A 15,067-nucleotide genomic window follows, 5' to 3' on the forward strand; every position below is an offset into this window, starting at 1 on the left:
ACCTCAACAAAACAACAACAACAACAACAACAAAAAATGGCCGCTCGCTTTTCTTATGTCCTCCAGCACCAGGCCTCCAGTACCCACTCACTGGTCTTGCTGCCCTGTTTCCCTAGTATCCAGGGCCCTGCGCATGCACTGTGTCTGTGCTCTGGTGCGCATGGCTGGGGCTGGGTGTTTAGCAGTCCTGGGCTCCCTCTCCCTCCTGCTCTGACTCCTCTCCTCCCGCTGGGAGCTGGGGGAAGGGGCGCTAGGGGCCCGCCCGGCCGGGGCTTGTATCTTACCCCCTTTGCGAGGCACTGTGTTCTCGCAGGTGTGGATGTGGTCTGGATGTTGTCCTGTGTCCTCTGGGTCTCTATTCTAGGAAGAGTTGTCTTTGTTATATTTTCATAGATATATGTGGTTTTGGGAGGAGATTTCCGCTGCTCTACTCACGCCGCCATCTTGGCTCCACCTGTTTGTTTCTTTTTTGAGGAAAGAATGGAGGACATTGACAGAGCAATGTCCCGAGTGAGGTGTGAGGGGACGGCCTCCATAATTTAGAGGAAGGCATCAATTCTGAAGGAGTCAGAAGTTTCTGAAACAGAATCCTAAATCTACCACTCATTTTCTGAGCAAACTTGAGCAGGTAAAGTTCATGAACCATAATTCCTTGTATATGATTTGGGAAAAATAATAATACCTTTCAGGGTTGCTATGAAAACTGAATTGGTAAAAATTCCCCCACTAGGCACATATTAGTATAATATGTACACTTGAGAAGAGGGTCATTCAGATAGTGACAGATTTCTGAGTTCCCCTCTCTAGCAATAAGGCCCAGAATCTGTTTTTCAAGGACTAAGAAAGGGTCTAGTCCTCTATCCTGAATTCAACTACATTTATTAAATGGACACTACCTGTTTTACATCTGTGTATGTTTTTTCTCTTTTCTGAATTGTAATGTAGGATTCTAAAGCTAAACAGGAAAAGCCAAGTCTTAAAGCTTGGAAAGACAAGAGAGAATGCTAATTTATTTCAGTTCTTCTGAAAATATTTACTATTTCCCTATCGTACCATGTGCTTTTGGTACGATGAGAAGAGGAGGCTGAAACTAGAGGGAACTGTAGAGGTTGCATTGTATTTTAATTTTTCTTATAAAAGTGAAAAATTGAATTGAGAGATAACAAGGTTAGAGCTGCTTGGGAAGTTGACCCCCTCTGGAGTATTTCTCCAGAGATTCTAGCTCCAAGCTAAAATTCAAATGTCCCCGCATTTCTTCTATTAGAAAAAGTGATAATACATTATTTACCTAAGCTCTGTAATTTTTCCTTTCTCTTTATTTCTGCTTGGCTTAATGCACCCTATACCCATTTATATGCTCCAGCTTCTATTTCTTTGTTTTACATAAATTAATTTTCTTCGTGTCTGTCTGTGTTCCTTAAAGGCAGTAGGCATGCCGTTCACCTCCTTTGTGTCATCCTTTCCTTCCAGTGCTTAGCACAAGTGCAGGGTACCTGCTCACCGCTGAGTAACTATACGCAGTTGACTAACCTGTATTATATAGAACAGATTCTGTATCCAGGTGGACTCAAGGTAGCAAATGTATTAGATTGCATGGAACACTCTGAAGTTGTTAAGATCTTGGCAAGTATGAGCATGGCATAGAAGTTCATGGATATTGCTCTTCAATGGTATGCACAACTGGGACTATCAGATTCCCTGAAAAGCTGGTTAAAGGATAATAACACTACTTTTAGGTAGCTGTTTGCAATTTGGAACTTAGTGAATAACATGTCAATAATTTTAGTGTCATTAAACCCTGAACACTGGTCAGGGCAAAGCCCTTTTCTCAAATAAGAAAATTGGAGTGCACAGAGATAAAGGACTTTGTGTTACAAAATTGGTGAGTGGCAGAACTGATGTTTGCAGTGAAGTTTTCTGCATCCAAATGCAGTGAACTTCCCATTCCTTTGCACTAACATAGTACACTATTTTCAACATAATAAAACTCTTTGGGACAAGAGGGACCTGCTGCTCTGTCCCCCTGAACAGGAGATATTGTGATAAAGAGAGGATCTTAATTCAAAGTTTAACGCATTACAAATTTATTTGTCAAAAACTGTTTTTTTTCACGTGGACTTTTTCCCTAGACATAGTTTCAATAGTCTCCTTCCAGAATTTGGGTAAAGAAACAAAATCTGGCAAGGGGACAAGAACACTTCGTCTTCAGTCAAAAGAAAGGGTTAATATTGATCCTTTGAAAGTTTAGAGTAGACAAGATTCCTGAGTTATCTGGACACCAAAAACTAAACTAAAAGGCTCTATTTTCTCCCTAATGCCTTTTTCAGCTTTTAGGGTAAAGTTAAGGGGTGTGTGTCTGGGAGAAGGATTAAGGAGGGGAGAATAGGATTCTTTCCTTCTAACAAGCTTTCTTAAAAAAAAAAAAAAAAGGAAAGAAAAATAACCGTTTGTTTCTGTGATGAAGCCCCATTTATGTTTAAAACATAAATGAAATACTTCAAGGCACAGAAGCGCATGTTCTGATTTGGTTGTTTACCATCAATCAGACCGTTGCTTGGCAGACACTGGATGGTTATGAGCCTGAACAAGCTGAAAAGGGGCAGGAAAAGAAGTGGAGGCAGCATTCTTCCTATTTAAAGCTGCATCGCTTGAAAAAAGTTTTCGCAGACTGTGCTGGAGCTGGTGCTGAAAACAGGGGTTTGCAGAGGCTGCCCTGGGGCTGGTGCTGAGAGAGCCCACAGCTGACTTCATGGTGCTACAATAACCTTAGAATCTACTTTTGACTCCCAGAAGGACCCACATGTCTAATATTTAGACATGATGGTAAACTGGGTGGAAGCAAGACCTCTCCTCATTCTTACTGTTTTATTAGGGCAGTTTGTCTCAATAAAAGCCCAGGAAGAAGGCGAGGATGGTGAGTTTGCCGTTTGCTTTGCTTGTGGTGTTTATCGCACGGTTTGGGAAATAGGTGGAATGTTAAGCCTCTGGAAGACCGAGAAGAGGAGGCTCTGGTTTGAAGTTGAGGAGGGGGCTGACAGATTTGCACCTGGAAAATGGCTCCGAAGACAATCGGGATGTTTGTAAATCTGAAGCTTCTACACTGCTGAATATTTCTGAAGAAGCCTAGAATAAGTCCATTTGCCTGAATGTGGGGAGTGGGAAGTTTAAAAGAAAAAAAGAGTGTTTAAAACGGAGCACTAAAGGCACTTTGGATTAGAGAGTTCTGTTCTGCGGGCTGGAGTTTTCAAAGCAAGGCAAAGTTGCAGCAGAAGCTGGGTAGGGTGGAGTCTTTTTTTGTACTGAACTTTAGCTGCTTCATACAATTCTTTGTTTAGGAAAACCACTGCAGCCACTCTGATAACTGATTTTTCTTTGTCTTTGACTCATTTTTTTCTGTTTGCAGACTTTTACTTCTTTCCCATTTTCATTTCTGATCTTAAAATCACTTTTTACTGAGAGACAGTCTCGTTTACTTCTCCATGACAGAGTCTGATAGAAGCCAGATTTCTTAAACAGCGGTATTTTCCCACCCTACTGACTTGATTATCAGGACAGTGGTGGTTCCCTGTTGGACGGCGGAAGGCAGGAAATTGGTGATGATTTATATATAATTTATTTGTCATAGAGTGTTTGTACCGGCATTATACTTTAAGTTAATTCAAGTTTAAGTAATAACAAGTTTCTCTTCTTTTCCTTAAGGCTAATCTTACCGGATTACCAAATTTTTTTCCTGTGCAATTTGCATATGTTAGGCTTGGGTTATATGGTATGGTTAAGCAAAAATGCATTGCTGCTATAGAATATAAGGAAAGATTTAAATTGGTTCCACTGATTATTAAATCCTTAACTCTCCAGAGCTCAAGTTTCATATATAGACATGTACTATTCATAATAGGCCATTATAGATTTTTATTGCTATTTTCTGTTATTGTCTTTCAAATATATTTGTATATATATATATATGCACAAATATACACACATGTACAAATAGTGTATATGTATGTGGATAAATATATATGTATATGTATTAGATGCCTGCTTTGTGTTTTGCTGTAAAGATGTTCATAATGCTAATACAGAGACCACAAGGTCTAAAAAACATTTTAAGAATCTGGGATGAACCCAACAATCTGCCCAGAGTCCCATAGAGGGGGCACTTTCTAAAATCTTGTAACTTTTCATGCTACTTTTTATGTTTTAAAAATTGAAGCATTTTATCAAAGGTAAAAACTCTTTTGAGTTCCTGTGTAGTGGCATGAAAAGCATGCATTTCTGGAAGGGTAGGGAAGATAATTGTAACAGAAAGTGCAAGTCAGAAAAGAAGAGAAAAAAATACAGAAAATTGCAATAGAAATACAAAATTTGTATTATAAAAGGGACAGTCAATTCCCCTCCCCTACCAAAACAACCAATTTTAACTAAAAACTTAACACAAATTTCCTTGTTAATGTATTTTTAAATAAATAACTTATAAAGTATGCAAGTAACTGAACATGTAAATAAACAAAAGGAAAGTTTCATAAGGTATATAGGATAGGCCATATGTTGTAGAATTTCCAAATAGTCGTAATTACTCTATAGCTGTTTCTGAAAACTGAGCAATTTAATTTTCCGTAATAGTGATTTACATAATTGTTAGGAATGTGATATTTGGTGCAGAAAAGTCCCCAACCCCATACAAATCCCTCTCTTCTGCATATAATCAAATAGCACAGAAACTAATTCCAAACATCAGATTTTACAGATAAAGGGCAAATGCTTGCATACATATTATAGGAAATAAACTCCTCTGTTTATTCTTCAACTTAGGAGTACAAATGTGATTAGAATTAAATAGCAAAAGAAAGTAGTTATGGCCCTAATGAAAGGTAATATAGAAAAGAATTCCAGAGTTCAGTATAGTCAGAGCTACAATTAACTTGTATTATACTAACTTACCAGGCATATTTTGGTTTAAATTACATTGTATGGATACTTAGCAATACTGTTCAGGCTTGTCACAAGCTTAATAAAAGTGTCAGAATTCTGAAACTCCATGCAATTTTAAGTTTGGGGAAAAATAAGCTCAGATAAGTGCTTTAAACTAAAGAAATGTCTAAGGCACACATGAAAAACCAGTATGTTTTTAAAATTTTAGCTATAACTAAGTCATATGATATGTATTGACTTTGTTTACAAATATGTCCTTTTTGAAATGTAGAGACTTGTTATCACATGTAAGTATACATTTACAAGCTTTTATTTTTTTCAAGATTACAGGGTATATTTTTCCTCTGTTTGACTGGTTATTTACCAGAAATATAAAACATAAGCATAATGCCTACCTGATAGAACTACTTATGAATGAGGAGATAACAGTGAGTAAATAAATTTTTATGCCTGTTAAGCCAGAATTATTACTACTTCTCACTAAATTTTAAGAACTGAATTGATTTTTTAGCTTTTTAAGAACTGAAAGGAGAAAGTTTGGGAATTGGGCTTACTTGGAACTGCTAAGTAACAAAAGTCAGAGTTACGATGACAAAATCAACTTTTCATGAATTTGTGTGGGTGTGTTTTTCTTTGGTGTGTGTGTGTGTGTGCTTTGAAAGGTTCCCCATATGTTTTTTTGTAGGAGAAAATACTCAGTTTCCTTCTTACCTTCTATCCTCATATCCCTAGGGTATATAGTCTTTGGTGTTATTGCCCTAAATGGCTGCTGGAGCTCCAGCCATTATATTTACTTTCCAGGCATCCAGATAGAGGATGGGAGACAAAGGCTGTGAGTCCATCTTTTTCCAGTGGGGAATATTGTCTTTATGCCATTTCAGTTTACCTGTAGTTGGCAAGAATATAGTCATATGGCCACACAAAAGTACAAGGTGGTGGAAATGTAGCACTGGGTACATTTAACTGGGTAAAAAAATTTAACTGGGTAGCACTTTCAGTGTACTTTACAAAACAGACTTGTGTTATGAAGGGGATTTATAGGCTTCCTTCCTTTACAAATATCCTAATTTAGTAGGTTTTGATGGGATTTGGGAAGCTTTCTGGGTGATTCTGATTCACCTTGGTGAACCACTATATTAAACCTTTCCCAATATTCTTTTGTCTTGATGTGGGCCAGTTGGAAAAAAACACAAGGTCAACAACTGATCCATTTTAAACGTTTTATGAATGCCATATAAAGGCATGAAATAGCCTTCAAATAGGGGCAAACTGTTTAATTAAAAGAGATTTCATTCTGTAGTTATAGGCTAACATGACTTCAATCTTCTAAGTCCCAGCTCCTCAAAATAAAGCTTTCTCTGTTATTACCTTACATCTGCATTATGTACAATTCTAGAATGATTAACACAATCATTTACATATGAGAGGAATAGTAATGGTAGGGGAAAAGACTAAAATTGTTAACTATTAATTGATCTAGTGTACAAATTTGGGCAAATTGCACAAGTTTATGTACGACAATGGGATTATTAGGAGGCTACTGACAATTCAGTTTTCCTCTAAATTTCTTTCCATGTAAATGTCATGTGTATTTCATCTAAATCTCATGTATACCTGTTGAATCATTATATTTAATATTTAAAAGGGTATCTACTCTTGGCATTTGTATGGAAAATTTTGCCTTAAAGTTGTGATCACATTGGCAACCTTAGTGTTTTTATATTATTTTATTGATGTTTAAAATCTGTATCTGGTCCATCTCTGCTATTTAGCAGTTTTTGCAACCTGCAGGGAATTCTTTAACCTCATAGTTGGGGGAGATTATACACACTCCTGTCAACCCGTTGGGACTTTTAAGAGGATCATATGGGAACTTTATCTGAAGGTAATTTTAGAGCACTTAAATGAAACCCAGAAAGTGATAATATAATCTGATTTCAGTTATCACAGATACAAACCCTAGTGATATGTTTTTGACTTTCACCAAATCTTTGAATGCTTTTTTAAATACTTTCTGGATTTGTTCCTCTGTATTTTGCCTGTTCTCCATCCCTTGGGGGGAACTTGCTCCATCAATCAAGCTCTCTTTTCTGTAACTTAAATCATTTCCTGTCTATGGGCTCTTTACCTTTACCTTGAAAACAAGCTCAGCTCTCTTCCAGGGACTGTGTCTGCTCCCACCCTCTCTTTATTCTTAGCCCGGCTGTTTTAAAGGAGCAGTATAGTTTTCTGTCTCTGCCTCCAAGCCTCACTCATCCCACTTCATTCTGCCTTGTTCCCCTTCCATTCCATTTAAGCTTGTCTAATAAGATGAGGACTGAAATGGGTGATGTTCCAGTGGACCCCTTTCACTTGTTAGGCCTTTCTCCTTTATTTGATACAATTGATCACTCTAGCTTTCCTGAAAGTCTGCTCTTTGAAGGTCCTCCCTTCACCTACCTGATCTTTCCCTTTCAGCTTCATGGACCCCTTCTCCTCCTTTATCCCCTTAGCACTTAGTTTTCTCATAGAATTTAGATCACTGGTCCACCCTGTATATTCTCTTCCTAGATCATCTAGAAATTTTACTCACTCTCAGGGGTTTGCTTAACAGCTAAATGTGAATAATTCTCAACTCTCTGTCTAACCCTTTCCTTTCTCATGAACTTCAGAATACTCAACTTCCCACTGCATGGCCATAACCACTTCAAATTCAGTGTATCCAAAACTCAACTCATTATCTTCCTTCCAAGACAAGATCATCTTTCTTACATATTCTTTATATGAGTTAATGGCAACATCATCATTCTACCTGGTCATCCAAACTTCTAATCAGTCACTAAATCCTACCATTTTACCTGCTAAATATTTGTCAAATGTACCTCTACTCCCTCTCTACTATAAATGCCTCAGTGGAGGCCCTTATCATCTATTCCTGGATTACTGCAGTGGTATTTAAATTTGTCTCCTTGCCTCCCATGTGGCCACACCCCACCCTCATGTATATATAGACCCTTTTGTTGCCACTGTGACATAAAACTAAAATCTGATTATGCCATTACCTTCCTTAAAATCTTCTATTGACTCCTATAGCTTGAAGAAAGAATAATGTTCAAGCTCCTAAGAATGGCATACAAGAACTCCCATGATCTGACCCTTTTCTAGAATTTTACTCATATCAGTTGTCTTTTTCTGCTTCAAAATGAAGAATTTCTTGTAGTTCTCATCTTGCACCACACACACACACAGAGTTTTCCTTTTTTTACCTCTATTTTCCGGAATCTACTTAATGTTATAAATTTATTTTATGTTTCAGGTATATGATAGTTATTCTGTGCATATATGCCAATTGAATATTATTTTTGAAAATCTAAAAAAATATTTTCCATCACTTATTCATTCAAATATGAGTGAACTAATTCAAATTCAAGTTTTTCAAGTTATATTTGCATATCTTTAGTGCTTTTCTTGACTTCTCTATATCTTAGTTTCTTCATCTGTAAAATTGGAATATGAATATTTATCAAATAATTATTATGAAGACTATCATGTATATAAACCACCTGATAGTAGTATGGGCCCCTCAAAATAATAGAAGCTCATTAAATGATAGTTGATATTATTTCATTACTATTTAATAATATAGCAATAATAAAAATACTTATTGGGTGACTGAGAATCAAAATGTTAGATGTTATGGGAAAGGAAACATTTGCTTTCAAAGAGATTGAAGTCTAGTATAAAAGTTAAATTGCAAATTTTATATAATATTATGGACATTTTTGACAATGCACCAATATTTTTGACAATGCATACTATCTAAATGGACTATATTTTAAGCACATTTAAAAATTTTGCTCTTCAAATAGAGGAGCTTTATTGTATTGTTGTAGGTTTCCTATAGGAAAAAACAGAAGAAACAAGAACCTCTTTCCATTGGAGACTTTCTAATGGCCATGTGGTTTGAAGCATCACTTCCCCTCTTCTGTTTCACACCCCACACACGTCACTCTCTGTGCTTGCTCTGTGTGTGAACAAGCCAAGCACAATCCATTTCATGCCCCAGTGCTACCTCATGCCTTTCTACCAGTTCTGTCTGTTTCAGAGTTTATTTTCTGAAAATATGATAGTCATAAAAGTCTCTCTTAAAAATTGGAAGCATATTTTCCACACTGCTTTGCTCTGGATTCCATTTGGAATGAGAGGAATTGCTTCACTGCACAGGGATTTACAAGGCAGCTCCCCAGGACTATTTGGATACAAGTAGTGGGGGTGACCATCTTTTCCCAGACTTCACAGCCAGTCTCTTCATTTTCCAAAGGCTGCTGGTTTTTTCACTCCCTTCACTCCCAGAAGATTTTTGGGAAATTGACTCCAGAAAGCAGGTGGGGTATGCTGTAGACACATTATTCATACTCATACTTTCCTTCATTTGCTGCACTTTTCACTCTCAGTTTTTCAAACTTAAACAAAGTGATGGTTTGACATGGAAAGAGGTATACACATGGAATTTTACCAGATAATTTGTAGCTATGAATTCCTGTTATTAAATATTAATTATTCAGTGTGGTTGTTCTTGTGGCTGGCAGCTTTAGGATTTTTAACTATGGAATTCTAAAACTATGGGTGGTTTCCATAGCAAATACTTATAGAACTTAATATTTTCATTTATTTTAAATAACAGTTATTTAACTGCCAAGTTAGAAGAACCACCAGATTCATTTGCTAGTTTGGAAGTATCTTTAAGTCTTTGTCATTCTTTACAGAACTTTATATTGAAGAAATAACTAAATTACAGTTTAATGCAGAACATCGTGTTTCTCATTTTAGTGCTAAATTTTTAACTAGACTTTCTGGTAGGATGGACTGGTGTACAATGAGGTTAACTGATTACCAATGGGAAGATGAACTGCAAAAAACGTTGCTGGTTTTCTGGTCTTTGGCTGCAAACACAAAACCTCTGAAGTTTTGTAAAGAATCCTTCTACTTTCTTTTGAGAGAGCAGAAAGACACTGGCTGTTGTCGAAGGCAAATGAGTGATTCTGATATAAGAATTGTCTTTTACACAAGTTTGTACCGGGGAAAAAAAGGCATGGGTCCAATGAAAGAGGAACAACTGACCACTCTGTTAGGGAGCTTGTGTTCAAGTCGTAAGATGCTACCAGAGTTATGTCTTTCTGAGTGTTCATAAAAAAATCTCACTTCCTCCTCCAACCTTTCCCCATTTTCCTTTAAGTCTTGATCTCTACTGATTAGGCATGTATTGGTTTGTGCTTTTATTTTATTCTCTTAGGCATAGTAAAACAGAACTGAATTTTTCTGAGAGACAACTGATAAATTCCTGAACCAATGGAGTTCTCATTAGTGTGGGAAGATTTAAGTATATTGTTAACAATAGTGAACATAAGTATATCTGTTAGTTCGACTTTTTTAAAAAGGGGAGCGTAACACCTTTTTGCAGAAAATAACACAGTATGAAACAATTAGTTCTATAGAGATAAATCACTGAGTACATTCAAAGTTCCATCGGTAGTGTTTGTGTTGGGCATATGGAGGATGATGATATAAAATAAAATTAGTATTTTTATGATAATCAAATTTGTAATGATATTTTGGTATATTCAGCATATTAATAAGTAAGTTTCATAAACTTGCCAAAGGTACATTCACCTGAGCTACCTTGTACCCCTTCCTCATCTGTTCTATGGATGTACTATTACTGAAGTCCTAGAAGGATGCAGGTCCAGTTCCAGGAAAACTATTTTGAAATAGATTACTATTTTATTTTATTTTTTAGGGAAATATGCTTTCAACATCCTTTCTGTTTGAAGGAAAGGCATTCAGGATTCTGCGTTAGAATCAGGGTCTCACACTGCAGCTCCATCTGATCTTGTCTTCCCAAACTATGCTTCAAATTATAGACTTTTCTTTCTAGTCTAACCTCCTATGAACAATTTACCTGTTTGGTGTCCTCTTCTTTCCTAACTCCATAGGGAACTAATATACAACACATGCCCCCTGTAGTTATTATTCTACTGCAAGGGTTTAATAATCTAACTCTGTAATGCAAGCTCATTTTACGGTAATTTTCTCTTGACAGTCTTTCTTCAATATTCTCTGGCCATCAGAATCAGCTGACATCGTGGCTCTGGGTGAACCCCAGTATCAGATGGACTATGTGATTCACACTATAGATAGAAGAAACACAGCTGTCATGGATATTTTGTACTTGTTCACAGAGAGTTCCGCAATCAAGACATTAAAATCACTTGAAATCCACTCTAATAAAAACTGAAAGTTGCCTTAGTATAATCAAAATGAAAATTTGCCCACTGCATTCCCATTCTTTCTGAAGAGGATTTTTGAGTTTCTACAGGACAGAACCTTATATTAGTGCATCATATGGAAGGCATAGTGCAGGGAAGGTGGGTTCTCTGTGGATACACAAGGATATGGATGAACAGTTGGCTCAGCTAATCTTGTTGAAATACACTAAAATGTAAGGCTCTAAACTAATCTGAGGCTCCATGACCATACCTGTATCACGTCTTGTGGAATTTATTTAGAGCATTTCAAAGAGATTGGGAAGTTTGTCATCTCTCTTTATTTTTTTCTTTGATTCCTCCAATTTTCTTTTTACCCCATATTCCTAAAACATAGTCATATCGCTGTTCTTTTGAGCTGACAACACATGTATCATCACTAGGTCTACAGGTAGTAGGAATATGACATTGCCTCACAGTGAGATCTTTTTGATTCTGGGAAATTCCCTCACTTCCCAACTATTACTATTTTTCTACACTTAGAACCTTTAACAGTTAGAAATTTCTTCATTTAGAATTTCTCCTTTTCCTTTTCTTTAAATAACAGAGCATGGGTATTTGGGGTCTCACATTTGAGTCCTGAATTTGCCATTTACAATCTTGTGATCTTGAGCAAGTTAACTGATCTTCGAGTTTCAGTTTTCTCATCTGCATCTTGAAGAATTGAATAAAAATTTTGGGCACTTGATAGGCACTGAAGAAAAGTGGCTATTATTAATTTTTTCAAGACAGATTCCCTGATTGGGCCATTACATATTGTTTCCTCCATAACCAAAATAATTTTCATCAGACCATTCACAGTGTAGCCCTGGAGGGAAGGGGGTGTTCCAAACCCGGGACAAGCTCCAGATGAATCCGCTGAAACCGAAGTAAGTCAGGAGAAAGGCAGGTTGGAGGAAGGTGTTATTTCTTACAACTCCCCTGGGTTCACTATCCAGCTCTGCTCAGTCTGTCCTACGCACTCCCTCCCCCTGCCCGCCCTTCCAGCAGGAGCTCCATGGGTGGGTCTGTGTTGATTGACAGGCACCAGACCAATTAGGCACCAGAAAGGGAGGTGGGGAGAGAAGGGCAGTTTTCTCTCCACCCTATGCCCTGGATAAACATCCCTATGCTGTGGTATGTAAATGGACTAAGGCCAGTCAGTAAATTCTGGAAATTCTGGGTGAAAACCTTCATTTACTCCATACCCAGTACAGTAGTAAGTTTGGTAGTGAAGAGGTGGGGGAATTGGTGACTCCTGGGCATCTGGGGCAGAACTTGGGCTGAAGGGCATTGGGGAGAGGTAAAATTGGGAGTTTGAAATGACAATAATGAATTTTTGTTTATCTCATATTTTGCCTTTGGGCCAGGCCTGTGCTCAACTTTTGATTATTCACAAAGCAAGTCAAGAAAAGCAAACCAGCAAAAACCCTGGAAGTTCTGCTTTGGTATTAGGATGCATTTCACAAACTTGGCAGTGCATAAAACATCTGTTTACTTTCTTGAGATTTTACTGGTGTCACGACAGACTTATGTGAACCCAGGAAGTTTTGTGAGGGATGGCATGGGCCTACACCTGGGTGGTCAGTGAAGAGTAAGGAGCTCTGGGAACTCACTCAACCCCTACCGATTCCGCCCCACAGTAGCGCCCAGGGAACACAGGCCCTGAGTTAGACGACTGGACTAACGTCATGACTCTTTATAAATTCCTTATAAATGTAATGCATTGGAGCCTTAATTTTCTCATTTATAAAATAGGAATAATACTTATAGTTTTATTATCTCACAGGTTCAAAATAAAGCATTCTTGTCTGTGGAAATTCTGTGTCTGCTGTAAAGGCCTATAGAACGATGGTGTTATTTTAGAATATCTTTACTGAGATGAACAGTTAGCTGAATGCAAAATAAATTATTTCTTTTAAGTAAATGATGATAATTCAAAGGAATGTAAGACTATTCATAGAAATGAAAGAAGACAGAGTTGTTTTTTTAAACCCAGGATTAAGGAAAGTAAAATTCCCTGTTTATATAACTATCTAGAAACCTCTCAAAGCCCCAAAATAGGAATTAAATAGGAAAAAGTAAGAATAGGGGCTTTTAATCGAGGATAATAGAACAGATGGTAAAAGAAAAGGTGATTTTTCTAATATAACCGAGCTGCAGTATCTGCATAAACAAAGATGTCGCATTCTGGCAGAAGACTCAATCCACTGCTTTGTCCCTATTCCTCTCTCATCAGGAAGTCTGTCTCAAATCAAAGTCAAGCTCCAGGGCCTGTTTATAGCATGGTATCCCTTTTCCCTGGGTCAGAAGGTGATTTTGAGCTAGAAATTTAAACTGGTGACAAATATCCACAGCAATCTGAGCCAAGCATTCAGACAAAAGTTCTATCACCCCTCAGGCCTGCCTACTTTCTGGTATATTTTAAGACTCTTTGCTTGTACAAAGAGAAACATGCAGTTAAAGAGATGAGGGCATCAACTAAATTAAATAAAGTCTTACTTCTTTTCATGGATAGAGTGTTGAAATAATTTTAAAGAAAAGCTTCTAAATTAAAACTGGACCTTGACACAGGAAATCTGCTTTCTAATTGCACTGTCATGTACTAGCTTGGTAATTTTGTGGAAGTGACTTTAATTTTCTGTGCTTCAGTTTCCTTCATAATAAAATCTGTGATACATTGACCAGGGCCACTTCCCACTCTGAAAATCTATGACTATATAAAGTTTACATAAACTTAGTTCACTTAGATCAGATTTGTGCCATACTACTGTGGAGACATTCATAGACATGTCATGTATGCACTTAGGTCATGAGATGTGAAGACATCTCATACACACTTAGGTCGATTGAGGCATCATGCATAATCTCGGTAGGTAATATGTTTCTATACATTTAAATAAGGATTTGTAGTTTGCTCTATATTTCTAGTAATTTACCTAACTATGGTTCATTTCAGGAATACAACTCTACTTTATAACTGTGTAAAATAATCTGCCTTTCAGTGAAGGACTTAACAACAAAGTTTCTAGACACTGTTTTAAAAGGAGATTGTGACAAAAAAAATTCACAATAATCTGGCATCACATTTTGTGGATTTCTGATTGACTTTGAACTTTCCAATTAGAAAGAAACTGTGCAAATGTATCATGTGTTGTGTACACTATCAAAACTGTAATACTCGATGTTTTCTAATCATTTTTTGATGGGAAAAGAGGTCAGAGTTTAGCAGCATCCTAGGTCCTTACCCTTATACCTAATGGATTTGTCTTTGCAGTGGAAATACTGCATACTTTTCCTGACAACCTACTGAACCTAGTAAACTGATATTGTCTCTCGACTTCTAAAAAAAAAGAAGAAGAAAAAAGAATTTTATCGATGATTAGATCATGGGATCATTGTATTTGTTCTTGATTCCTTATTTTGTACGTATTTCTGACTCCTTATTTTTCTTTGCAATGATGTTGGGCAAATAGCTACATGTTAGGCCGAATAGTGAGAAGGTTTGATTTACTCCATTGATATTTCTTAAACAGAAATTTTTGACTGCCTGTCCTCCTTTTTGCCTCAGGGAAATTGAGAGTCCATTTCTGTGTTTCTTTTCCAGTTTCCCTCTTTCACTAATACTGAGTTCTTTAAACATTTATGTTCCCAAGTTCTGCTAGAATTTCACTCCTAGGCGTTCCGGGCTGAAAATAGTCTTCTTTTTCCCCTTATGTCTTTACAAGAAGTATGTGTCTAATTCAGATGCACATAAATTTTAGCTTAAAAACATGACAAGATTTTTTTTAAAACTTCTTACAAATGCTCACATGCATGTTTACATCAGAAATGCCAGTGGGAGAAAACTGATACAT

The 15,067-nt window shown here is 36.9% G+C and overlaps 1 protein-coding gene across 1 annotated transcript in view; it reads left to right on the plus strand.

Annotated features, from left to right (window-relative positions):
- Nucleotides 1-2,646: 2,646 nt before the first annotated feature.
- The window catches only part of COL5A2 (collagen type V alpha 2 chain), a 163,204-nt gene continuing 150,783 nt past the window's right edge, over nt 2,647-15,067 (plus strand). The window contains exon 1 of the mRNA XM_036881678.2: nt 2,647-2,914. Within this exon, the coding sequence (XP_036737573.2) occupies nt 2,818-2,914 (97 nt within the window). The 5' untranslated portion in view covers nt 2,647-2,817. The remainder of the gene's footprint in view (nt 2,915-15,067) is intronic.

The sequence above is a fragment of the Manis pentadactyla genome, chromosome 6 (genome assembly GCF_030020395.1).
Source record: "Manis pentadactyla isolate mManPen7 chromosome 6, mManPen7.hap1, whole genome shotgun sequence".
In the NCBI taxonomy this organism is placed as follows: Eukaryota; Metazoa; Chordata; class Mammalia; order Pholidota; family Manidae; genus Manis; species Manis pentadactyla.